This window comes from Ricinus communis, chromosome 9 (genome assembly GCF_019578655.1).
Source record: "Ricinus communis isolate WT05 ecotype wild-type chromosome 9, ASM1957865v1, whole genome shotgun sequence".
Lineage (NCBI taxonomy): Eukaryota > Viridiplantae > Streptophyta > Magnoliopsida > Malpighiales > Euphorbiaceae > Ricinus > Ricinus communis.
In genome coordinates this window covers 26,024,644-26,037,525 of record NC_063264.1, presented here as the reverse complement: position 1 = coordinate 26,037,525, position 12,882 = coordinate 26,024,644, and the positions used below count along the sequence as shown (strand labels likewise).

The 12,882-nt window shown below is 32.9% G+C and overlaps 1 protein-coding gene and 1 long non-coding RNA gene across 2 annotated transcripts; both read left to right on the top strand.

Annotated features, from left to right (window-relative positions):
- The first annotated feature begins 3,206 nt into the window (after window positions 1-3,206).
- LOC125371057 lies at window positions 3,207-5,395 on the top strand. The gene is made up of 3 exons (XR_007217259.1): window positions 3,207-3,912; window positions 4,284-4,348; window positions 5,150-5,395. It is a non-coding gene; the product is annotated as an uncharacterized LOC125371057 (long non-coding RNA).
- Window positions 5,396-8,137: 2,742 nt separating this feature from the next.
- LOC107262282 (zinc finger BED domain-containing protein RICESLEEPER 1-like) lies at window positions 8,138-11,978 on the top strand. The gene is made up of 4 exons (XM_015727192.3): window positions 8,138-8,495; window positions 9,383-11,372; window positions 11,463-11,519; window positions 11,613-11,978. The coding sequence occupies exons 2-3, from the start codon at window positions 9,407-9,409 to the stop codon at window positions 11,507-11,509; spliced, it is 2,013 nt and encodes a 670-aa protein (XP_015582678.1). The 5' UTR covers window positions 8,138-8,495; window positions 9,383-9,406; the 3' UTR covers window positions 11,510-11,519; window positions 11,613-11,978.
- The last annotated feature ends 904 nt before the right edge of the window (window positions 11,979-12,882 follow it).

The window sequence follows — 12,882 nt, the reverse complement described above, 5'->3', positions numbered from 1 at the left end:
TATTGTGTTGTGGATTGCCTAGTTTATAGGAATAATTTCTTTGCTTAATTTTAAAAATATTTTCAGTTAATAAACTGAATTCTTCAATTCAAGTTAGACAAAATATCAAAAAACTTCTAACAGCATAAGGGATGGTATAGATATAAAATAGATAGTTCAGAGATGCTATTCATATCAATTACAAAATACAAGGACAATTGTGATATGTCTTTTAAAGTCTAGGGACAATAAATGAAATTAAATTGGACATCTTATTACTACTATGTCAACCTTCTTTCATGCTAAAAAGTTTACACCCCTAAGCAACACTACCCTACTCCACCATTACTGCAAAATAATTTACAATCTTAATATGAACTAAACTACACTAACTAAAACACTGAACCACATCAACCTTCTCCTTTCTTTCTTATGTGCATCTATATCTCTCTTTCTACATCTTCTGCTCTTTTTCTTTCTGCCTTCTTCAGATTATCAATTTTTTGTAATAGTCCTGTTATCACTATCTTTGGCCTTGGTTGCATAGGAGGGTCTACCCACAAGAAAAAATGGCACAGCTAATTCTGCAAAAATTCAACTATTTGAAACTAATTATTCTCCAACCATTAAAAAAAGAACTCATTTTTGTCAAGATCAAATAAAAATAACTCTACCTCAAAATTCTGACTTCCAAAGAACCTACTGCCTAGACTTGCATCGGTTCAAGAGGTTTTCAATACTGCTTCGACATGGCAAAAGTAGTCACGTGCAATCAATTGGGAATCTATGTTAGCCAATTCAAAAATTAAGGTTCCACAAATTAAAGGGTTAAATCAATTTTGCATTAAACCAAAAGATAAAAGATTAACACAATGGTGTTCTCAAACGAGAACGATGATATGGAGGGAGTAAAAAGAAAGAGTGGAAGGATAAAAGAGAATGCAATGGTGTTCTCAAAGCTTCCTTGTGCCCTTCGCCATTTTCTTCTTTTTTTCCTTTTACTTTTAAAGAGAACAGCGTTGATGAGAGAGAGGGAGAGAGGGAGAGAGAATGAGACACCTGTTTCTAAAGTGTCTCATTTAATGACGTGGATTTATTGTTAAGTTAAAAAAATTATTTACTAGCTAGGGTGCCATGTTAGCTTTCCGTTAAGCTGGTTAACGGGAATTGACGGTTGGAGTTTATTGTTACACAAATAGAAGTTGATGCACGCTATCTACACACGGCAAAGTGCACCGATCATATCAAGTAATATAATAATGAATAAGAGTATCTTTCCACTAGGAACCTAATTGTAAGTACTACCTTCAATCATACACTAATGTTCAGCAATTAACATATTGTTTGGGTGTAATTAAATTTAGAAGTAAAACAATTTTGAAAATAAAGATTAAACCAATTGGTAAATTTATCAAGAATAAAGCCTATTTAGATAGTGAGTCCCCCTAATAAGTTAAGTATTTCATGAAATAAACAACAGTTAATTCAGATCAAGAATTGAATTGGCATTTCACAAAATTAGGCTTAAACCTTTCTCAAGTGATTAAGCTCCTAATTTCTAAGAGGAGGGAGATGAATCTCATCTCAAATCAACTTATATAGGTCATGCATTAAGATTAAGGAACTGTTGAATCAAAGAATCTTATAGATCTATCTCAATCAATCATCAATCCCTAAGATGTGATCAATTCATAAAAAGTTATCTCTAATGAGTTTATGAAAATAAATCTCAATCAATACATTGACTTATCAATTGAAATAGATAATTAAACAACTAAAGGGATAAATAACTCATAGAAAAATATAAATTATATTAACTTTGAATTAATCCATACAAAATAAATTAGGATTCATCAAAATTCAAATAGCAAGAAAATTAGTTTCTAGACATTACAATAAAGAAGTAAAAATTAGAGAGGAAGAAGACCTCAAACTAGTCATGAAAGAGTAGAAATAGAAATCTTCAATCCTGAAAAGCAATGGAGGAAATAATATTCTCCCTTGAGAAATACTAATCAAAACCCTAAAAATGAAAGGAAAATGAAGTTTCTAAGTGTTTCTCTCTCTAGAAATAAAAATATGATAGAACTCACCCAAAACAACCCTAAAAATTCACTTAAATAGTGTGCTTTTTAGGAACCACACGGCCGTATGGCATCCTTGACTAAAAACCTTTCTTGAAGATATTCTCTATCTACAGGGGTGTGTCCTCTTCCTGTGTTATTCCTTGAGCAATCTGCCATTTTTACCAAATCACACGGTCCCGTGCCTCTCCTGTCATGTAAGCCATCATTCTGCCATTTTTCATACTTCAAACGAGAAGGTGGCACGGGCAGCTTCTTCTCGTGTCATGCCCGTGGGACACTCTTATCCTTGATGGTAGGTGCTCCTTGGCTAATATTTCTTGCACTTGAAACTCAAACTTCCTTTCATCAAGCAAGCTTTGCCAAATACCTAAAAAGAAACTGAAAACAAAGTCTGACAAATAAACTAAACTCAATTTAAGGTGAAACCGAGGTAAAACAAGCTTCAAAAGTAAGTGCTACTAGCACTTATCAGAAGTTCAGGCCATTTATTAATACAAATTGATCTCATCTTCAGCTGCTATTCAACCATCTCTAATAATTCCATGGCCATCAAAACATCAATCACAAGAAGCTTAGAACTAGGGACATTATCCTAATAGCAGTTCATTCTGATGGTCATTTATGCTTACATCTATTGATTAAAAAATAACTAAAAATAGCACTTATGGAACAACATATATTCAATAAATATGAATAATCAAGTTGCTTTGAAAAGGTTGAGAAAGAAGACTACAAGTTTGGATTCAACAAAATTAGTAAAAATGAGACAGACCTTGTCATTGAGAGAGCATTTGGTCTGTACCAATCATAAAGCATCGCATTTTGGATTTATCAATCTTTAAAATAGTCAAATTTTTTTCCATTCTCTTTCACTTGCGACTATTTCCTGGTTTGATTGATGCCAATTCATTCTTTCTTTTTCTAATTAATTTAATAATTAAGTCAAGATAGATGAGACAATCAAAACTCATATAAAATAAAAACCCTGTCCTTTTTTAGTTTTGGAATAATTACTGAACTCTGTGTTATTTTCTTATGTTTGAGTAACAAAAATTAATCTTCAATCACTTTTAATGGGGTAATTAGGTATTGTCCCTTGAATATAGATAGTTGATTAGTTATGGACATAATAACACTTACATTCGGATGCAAGTGAGCATCAATGAAAGGAAAGTTCAAAATACTGTTCATTCAAATGCAACTGCAGAATATTTCACAACATATGTAGTACGTCTAAGAGCAAAATAGTACTAAATACAGCTCATTTGAGCATAGAAAAGGACTTGTACTTTGAGACAATCATAATCATAAGAATATATATGTAACACCTTTACCCTCCTCCTTTTCCTTCCTCCCTTCCTTCTCCCTCTCCCCGTCGACTGTCTTCTTCCCCGCACCGCCTACGTGCCGCCCAGCTCGCCGCCGCCGTCGCCAGCGCCTTCCTCCCTTCCCGCCGCTCTGCAGCAGCTCCCTTCCCCTTTCCTCCTTTCCGTCGGCGTTGTCAAGAACAAGGGGGGGCTGCCTTCGCCGCTCGCCCTCTTGCCGGCATGTTTTCGGAGATCTGGCATCGGAAATGAGTTCCTCACCCCCGAAAACCCCGGAAGCAACCCTCCTCCGTCGGAAATCCTTGCCGGCAGCCTTGGAAAGTGTCGCGTGAGCAGCGACTTTCCGGCCCCGATCCGCCGCCTTCCGGCCACTTTCCGGCCAAAACTCTTGTACTTCCGGACTCCCCGCAACTTGAGCTTCGCGTAGGCGCTTCCGGATTTGAATTCCGACACTGTTGGCAGGACCGGCTTCCGGACCCCGGTGTTTTCTGGACGCGCGAAATATTTTAATTTTTAACTCGGTATAATTTTATTTTAGACTCTAAAAATTTTGTTTTAATATTAGAAAGTTATTGTGGCTATTAATTGCTTGTGTTGGGTAGTTTAAAAATAAATCAAATTAAATTGTTTGGATTGTGGTGTTTTGGAGTCGGGAAAATATTAATGCAGTTCTTGTGGCCCGGCTCCTGTTATTAAATTCCAGCATGTCTGATATGTTTTTGGCAGGTCCTGGACCCGTTTTACGGGGGGTAAATATCCGTAATTTAAGGGAGGTTCTGTCAAATTTTCGGCAGAATCCTCGAGTCCAATTTAATTCTAGGCAGTCGACCTTAGGGTCTAAGTTAGGAAAAATTTTCGAATGTCTATTAATTGTATGTCCTTTTGTTATTAGATAATTCAGCCTTCCCGCCAGCTCCACCCGAGGCGTAGGAGCGGACTGCGGAACGCGTTAAATCAGTGAGTTAAAGTCATTTAATCATTACACTATTGCTAAGTCTGATTTAATATGCTATTTTGAAAGTTTATGCATAATATAATTATTAGTATCGTAAAATAAATGATTTCACTTGATTATTAATATTTGAAATAATATAAATATTATTATTAGTATGTTATAATAAGATAAACGTTATTATTTTTCCCTCACAAATTTCACGCTGTTTTACCTTAAATCTTTAATCTTTATTTCGATATGTGTTGGTTGAGTTCATCAGATAATAATAATTATTATATGTGATGATTGCGAATTGGGAAATGTGGCTTGTAGAACATGCCTTTGATGGGTTACATCGACCGCATGCGGTAATGATCATGGATATAAGGTTATTATGAATTTGTCGCCTGATCGAGCTTGCTCTGGGCCGAGTTCGATTAATGCGGAGTTAAGGTCCCCGATCGAGCAATGCTCTCTGGGCGGCTTATTTGGAATTCAAGTGTTCAGGCTGGAGGTAAGGACCCTGATCGAGCTTGCTCTCTGGGCGCCAGACCTGTTGGATTAAGAGAGCCGAAAGGCTACTAGAATTTGGGGTTTAGGGTTCTACCGAGCCACTCGTCCCGAAAAGAAAAGAAACAAAGATATTATTTATTTATTTATTTATTTCATTATGGTATGATGACATCATGATTTCTGTTTATGTTCAGGGTTTGATATATGGACTCGAATAATTAATATTTCCTGTGAAGACTGCAATAGTCTCTAGATTATTCGATTTTATCTCACTCTCGAGACTGACAGTCTCAGTTATAATTTTTTTTCAGGTGTTAGTTAAAGACCTTCGCCATCGCACATTCGACAGTCCGACTTCTTCTTCTTCGGACTTTTGTAATTAACTTGTACTTATATACTTGTCATTTTTACTCTAGAGAATCCGCAGTAGGAAATTTTTAAATTTATATAACTATTCTGACTCCTGTTGGTAGTATGATGATGTATTATGCAAGATAATTATGACTACTTTATATTTGGTTAATTGTATATATGGATTTGCGGGTTGGTAAGGCTTACTACGGGTTTCGGTGGCCTTAAGCCTACCCATTCCTAGTACACAGGCCCCCAAGGTGGGTCGTGACAATATATATATATATATATATATATATATATATATATATATATATATTATAAAATTATATATTTTACAGGTCTAATACTTTTCTTTTTATATATTTTATGTTCGGATGTCACAATGTTATAAAAATTATCATAATGCAATTGATTATGAAAATACAAAAATTCTAAAGTTATCACAACAAAGGATATAATTTATTACGGCCCATGAGGAGGCCTTTTTATTTTCTCATAAAGAAGCAGACACCAAACCATCGAAATCACTAAAAAAACATAAAATGAAAGGACTCAACTGGTTGAAATTTGAAAACTCTAACTAAATAATTTGATCCTTAACATAACTATATACATGAGAGTATATAATACAGTAACAACAATCACATCTAGATTCAAAAATTAAAACTTTTATAAAAATTTCTATTTTAGTCATTTTATCAAACACATAATGCATAATGCTTAATTACATTTTGTTTTCTAAAATAATAGCTTTACTCATATACGTAATGAGCACTGGCTTAATGGATCTCTGAAAGATGGGTTTTTATATATACATTTTGTTATGAAATTAAATTATAGCAAGTTGAATGAAATGGTATGTCCTTAATTCATTAACAAACTCAGTTTGAATCATTTGGTTTTGACTGCATTCATCTCAGTTTGAATGTATTAAAAGAAGCTAATTAGTGAGTATGTATTAGCGATATTAGAAGTTGTATAAGTGGATTAAGCACCCTCTTTTTTGAACTAGTTTTTGAAAATGAGTTTTATCCAAGTCCATTTATCAAGTGACAACAAGTAATATCAAATGGTGATTGTAGCCTGTGTCAGGTGGCTACAGTGATACAATCATAAATTAAAAATTAAAGTTGTTATCAAAATAAAAGAAAAATAATTCAATAGAAAAAAAATTTACTATTATTCTTTTTGTTGAGATTTTGGGATTGATATGAATTTGTTGAGGTGGTGATAACAAACAAGTTTGATGGTAGTAGTAGTGATGTATGGGTTTGATTATATTGATAAATGATTGTAGTAGCCTTGAAATATGAGCTTATTTTTGTGTATTGTTTTAATCTTTGTTTTGATTTTATTTTTATTTCTATTTTTTTTTATTTTTTCTCTCACTATTTAAATATCAAAGCCATTAAATTTTGAATATTTCAAAGAGAGTAATGAAAGAAAAAAAAAAGGTGAAGAATCAATGAGCAGAACAAAACACAGGTCGAAAAGATTTAACATTTATTTTCATAAAGAATTTCATAATTGTAGTTGCGATATTAAATTCTTTTTTAAAAAAATCATAATAATTATAAAATAAAAGAAAAACATTCAAAGGAATAGATAATCAATTTAGTTAAAGTGAAATAAGGAAACAAAACAAGGGGAAACTTCAGAAGCAAATTTCGGTGAGAATTAAATCTTTTGAATACCAGTAGCAATAGCAATAACACATATCATAATAATAATAATAATATAGTCTCAAGTGGTGGAGGAAGCAATGAATGTATTTGATTTAGAAAGGTATAATTGTTGCATTTCCAAATTTGGAAATAGACCAATACAAAGGGCTTAGTGAGGTTTGCTAAGTTTGGAAGAATCAAACAAATTATATATCCTATTACTTCTAAAAATCTACCCTTTCAAATTCACTTACGGACATATATGGTGTTTTTTTACACAATAAGAGTTTTACTTTTTAGGTTGATAATCTTTGATTTATTTTCAAACTTCAATCTTATTATAAGCTAGAATGTTGTAACAATACCTCCAAAATTAGCAATATATACTAGTCTCATCTTCAATACTAAATAACGATTTAAAAAAAACTAAAAACTCTTTCGTGAATAATAAATAACTAAAATGGACCCTTTTTGTTTTCTTATAAAGAAGTAGATACCAAAAGGTCAAAATCACTAAAAAAAAATATATAACAAAAGGAACTAAGTAGCCAAAATTTAAAAAATCCAATTAAAAAATTGATCTTTAACAATACGATACATATAAGTATATAGTATATTGGCAACAATTACATCCAAATTCAAAAAACTTGTTAAAAAATTTCTCTCTTAGTCATTTTATCAAACACATATAATGTATGATATTTAGTTACGTTTTGTCTACCAAAATAATAGTTATACCGATATACTTCAATAGTCATTGCTCAATACATCTCTAAAAAAACAGGTTTTTGCATAAATTTTTTGAAAAATAACACTTAAAAATAAACACCGTACCTAAATATATTACTAGAAATGGAAAATTTAATGAAAATATATTTTTTTTTTCAGTTAGTCGGCTCGCGGAGGAAATTTTACCATTGCTTGGAATAGAGCAAGAAGAAATCAAAAATATTTGCGCCACTCTTCTACTACGCCTTTCGAAGAGTTGGCAAAAAAAATTTATATAGAAAGAATGTTGTAATGAATATGTGAAAGAAGTTTGCATATGAATAGTTTCATACGAGCTTCTTTTTACAAAATAAAGAAATATTTTTAAATTTTATTTTTATTATATTTTTAAAAGTATTTAAATATCTTTCATATAAAATATCTTTAAATATATTTTTAACTATATTAAAATTTGATTATGATATATATCATATAATAGTGGGACCTATTAGTTATATTTTAAAATAAAATATAGAAAGTTCCGAGGGAAGTAGTGTAATTTTGCTCGTATATCGCTTCCCCACATCCAAGTCATACCCAACAAACCCACTAAAACCAAACCAAACCAAAATCCAAGCCTAAACCGCCTTTCCTATACCCTAAAACCGGATCCAAAGCATTCAATAGGGTCCCTTTAATGTGCTTGAAATAAAAGAGAAAATATCCAGACCTTGCGTTATTAACCCACAATCGAAGTGGATCTCGGATCTTCTCATCTTATCCGATCCGCTTCTGTCCAACGAACAAACCCATACCGGATCCTATCTTTTCTCCTTTCCCCTTTTCAACAAAAACCTTTCCGGATCCCCTGATCGGACTCTGTGACTTCCAACAATCCAAAACAAAAATCGAAGCTTCTGCTTTAATCCATGTAAGACCCACTTTCATTAATGATCCATTTCTTTTTCTTACTTTTCAAGAAACCATAGATTCACCATAATTTTTCAGTTTCACATTTGTTTATGCAATTGGTCTATTTTGAAATGACCCGACTGTTTTTTTTTTTTGGTGAAATAGTTGTTTTGATTCTCTTATCTATGAATTAATGATTGTAACTGAAATTATGAGATGAAAATTGCAGATGTTGAGACGACCCCTATCTGTTTACGTTTAGTTTGTTGTATTTATCAATTGATGACTGCTGGGTCTATTTTAAGTGTATGTATTTATGAATTGATGATTGTTGGGTGTGCATGTTCCTTGTTGGTTTTCAAATATGAATATATTTCTTTTTTGGCATTTGAGGAATCCGAATATACAAGACCTGTGTTTCACTTTATTAAACTCTGCCCGCCTGTTGCTTGTTTAGCAAATGTTTATGCTTGTGCTACGAAACACAATCAGTTCTAACTGAACTTGGCAAGCTTGTTTTGTTTTCATTTTAAGTATTTATCCTGCTTATTGTTTTCATATGACAATACCTTTCTTTTTGAGTTTTCATGAATTTGTCCTGCCCCTACATAGTAGGTTACAAGACCATTAATTTTAGCTGAGGGCTCTTGCTATGTTTCCCTATTGGCTTTTATTGATTGTCTTTGTTTCCCTTGACATGTTCTGATGATAGAATTTCTTTGTTTCTCTCTTTTAGTTTTCTGTTATTTTCAACTTTTGTTGATTTTATTGTTGTAACATCATTACTAAATGCATGTCATATGGGGTCTGAGGACTTGATGTCTTGACATAATTTATCTTCTGGATTGTGTTATGGCATATGCTGTAATCATCAAATATGAGTTCATCTATTAATGTTACCTGCAGACTTGCCCCACAGAACCTTATGCAATGGAAATTTCAACTGAACCAGCCATTAAGAAACCAAAGAGGTTAACTTCTGTAGTGTGGAATCACTTTGAAAGGGTCAGGAAGGCTGACGTATGTTATGCTGTTTGTGTACACTGTAACAAGAAACTCAGTGGATCAAGTAACAGCGGAACTACACATCTGAGGAATCACTTACTACGATGCTTAAAACGATCTAATTGTGACTTGTCACCACTACTTGCAAAGAGAAGGAAAAAGGAAACTTCCCTTAGCCTTCCAAATGTTAGCTATGATGAAGGGCAAAGAAAAGATGAATATCTAAAGACTGCGATAATAAAATATGATCAGGACCAGAGAAAAGATGATGTTATCAGCCTGGGAAGTAGTAGGTTTGATCAAGAGCGGAGTCAGCTTGATCTTGCCCGCATGATCATAGTACATGGTTATCCTTTGGCTATGGTTGAGCATGTGGGATTCAAAAAATTTATCAAAAACCTCCAGCCTTTATTTGAGTTTGTGCCAAATAGCTCCATTGAACTCTCCTGTGTGGACATTTATGTGAAAGAGAAACAGAAAGTATATGAGATGATAAATAGATTGCAAGGCAGAATTAACCTTTCCATTGAAATGTGGTCTTCTCCAGAAAACACGGAGTACTTGTGTTTGACATCGTATTTTATCGATGAGGACTGGAAATTGCAAAAGAAGATTATAAATTTCATGACACTTGATTCTTCTCACACTGAAGATATGCTTTCAGAAGTTATTATTAAGTGCCTCATGGATTGGGACATTGAGTGCAAGCTGTTTGCCATGACATTTGATGATTGTTCCTCTGATGATGATATTGTCCTTAGAATCAAGGATCGAATCTCTCAAAACAGGCCCCTTTTGAGTAATGGCCAGTTATTTGATGTGCGTTCAGCTGCACATGTTTTGAATTCGATTGTTCAAGATGCCATGGAAGCACTTCGAGAAGTTACCCAAAAAATTCGAGCAAGTGTTAGACATGTTAAAAGTTCACAGGTAACACAAGGGAAATTTACGGAGATATCCCAGCAACTTGGAATCACCAGTCAGAAGATCTTGGTTCTTGACTCCCCAATTCAATGGAACTCAACATATCTAATGCTTGAAACGGCCTTAGAGTACAGGGGCTCATTTTCTCTGCTGCAAGAGCATGACCCAGCGTATACAACAGCCTTAACTGATACAGAGTGGGAATGGACAAGTTCCATCACTAGTTATTTGAAACTTTTTGTTGAAATCACTAATGTCTTTTCTGGGAACAAATGCCCCACGGCAAATATGTATTTCCCTGAGATTTGTGATGTTCATATTCAATTAATTGAATGGTGCAAGAGCTCAGATAATTTCCTTAGCTCCATAGCATCTCAGATGAAAGCCAAGTTTGATAAATATTGGATCAAGTGTAGTTTAGCTTTGGCAGTAGCAGCCATCTTAGATCCACGATTCAAGATGAAATTAGTAGAATATTATTATTCTCAGATATATGGTAGTACAGCTCTCGATCGAATCAAAGAAGTTTCAGATGGTATTAAAGAACTTTTTAATGCTTATTCTATTTGTTCAACATTAGTGGATCAAGGTTCAGCTTTGCCTGGCAGCAGTTTACCAAGTACCAGTACTGATAGTAGAGACAGATTAAAGGGCTTTGACAAGTTCTTGCATGAGACTTCTCAAAGTCAGAGTGTAGCATCAGATTTAGACAAATATTTAGAGGAACCAGTCTTCCCTCGCAATTGTGATTTCAATATACTGAACTGGTGGAAGGTTCACACGCCGAGGTATCCTATCTTGTCAATGATGGCACGTGATGTTCTAGGGACACCAATGTCTACTGTTGCACCAGAATCCGCATTCAGAACTGGAGGTAGGGTGCTGGATAGTCATAGAAGTTCACTAAATCCAGACATTCGACAAGCTCTAATATGTGCACGGGATTGGTTGCGAGGGGAACCCGAAGGTGGTTCAGCACTTTATCTCTGATGTCTTTTCAATTTCTAATAGTTGATATTATCTGCAGCTAATTTTTAATATCTTTCAATCCCATCAGAGCTCAACCCGTCCTCTGCATTAGCGCTCTACGTTGAAGGAAATTAGTCTTGCCATGGTAGGTTTTCTTTGCTATCTTTGTACTCATGCTGTTAGTTATATGTACATATTCATCTGCTTAATATTGATCTGATGGTTACACGCATATAAGGTCGATGAATGTGTTCTCAGCTACATGGTGTCCCTGTTTTCAACACTTGAGCATCCTCCTGGTGGGACTGTAGTTAAATTTCTTTTGTATGTCCATATTTTAGTGTGAGTAGATTGGTGATTGTGTGGAGTTGATCCATCATCAAGAAGCCATTTGTACAGTTGAGGACAGTGATTGAATGTTTAGATTGACAATTTAGATTGAGGAAACCTACTCTTACATTGTGGATAATGATGCCATTCCTGTTCCTGTCCTTTCACTTTCCAGGATGCGGACATCAGACATCTGTTGGGCAGAGCCCAGTTTTCTTGAAAGTTTTATATGTAAGATGAAATTGAAACTAAATATAGGCCTAGTTTGCTATAACTGCTCCTAGTTACGTTGCATTTTGAATGCTACAATTCTCTAGTGTTTTGCATTAGTTTAATTACCTGAAGATTAAGGAACATTATCCAAAATGGTACTTTGCAAAGATTTATAAGAAACCTATAGTAATGATATTGATTTAAAAAAAAAAGTAAAGTTCAAAAAAACAACCTTGCTTTTTTATTTGAGGAATACATGTATTTTTGGTATTAAAAGAGTAACATGTATTTTTTTATAGCATTTTTTGAACATGTAATGTTTTTTTAGATTGTAAATATTAATAGAAACATAAATATTTAATAAAAAATATATTTTTAATTAATTTAGTATCCAACTAATTTACTATTTTATGATCATAAAAAATGGTTAAAATATATATTTTTAATTTTAATTAAATTTAAAAATAAATTTTAAATATATTTATGAAGTCTTTAGTATATTATTAGATGTCATAAAAATCATAATTTAGTAATAGTTTGTATTAAATATATGTAAAATTATGTAAAAAATAATAAAAATATTAATATGTATTTAGAAAATGTTAAGAAAATAAAACATGTGTACTCATTTGATTAAAAAAAATATCTTCATTTCTCAAGTGAAAAAGTGTCAAACCACATAATAACTTTTTAAACTTTAGCCAATAAAAAAGAATTATTTTAATTAATATGAAATTAATAATTTTATATACCTTTTTAATAAATAGTTCGAATGTGTTTTTCAATATTTTATCAAGGTTCTAAAATATAAGTTATTAAAATAGTTCTAACACTATTTTAAAAATCAGAATGGACTGGCCTATTTAATTGGTTCAAATGGTACTGGAAATTAAAGAAAGCAACAATAAACAAACAGATAACCATAATTTTTGTAGAAAAAATAAAAAATAATAATAATAATAAGA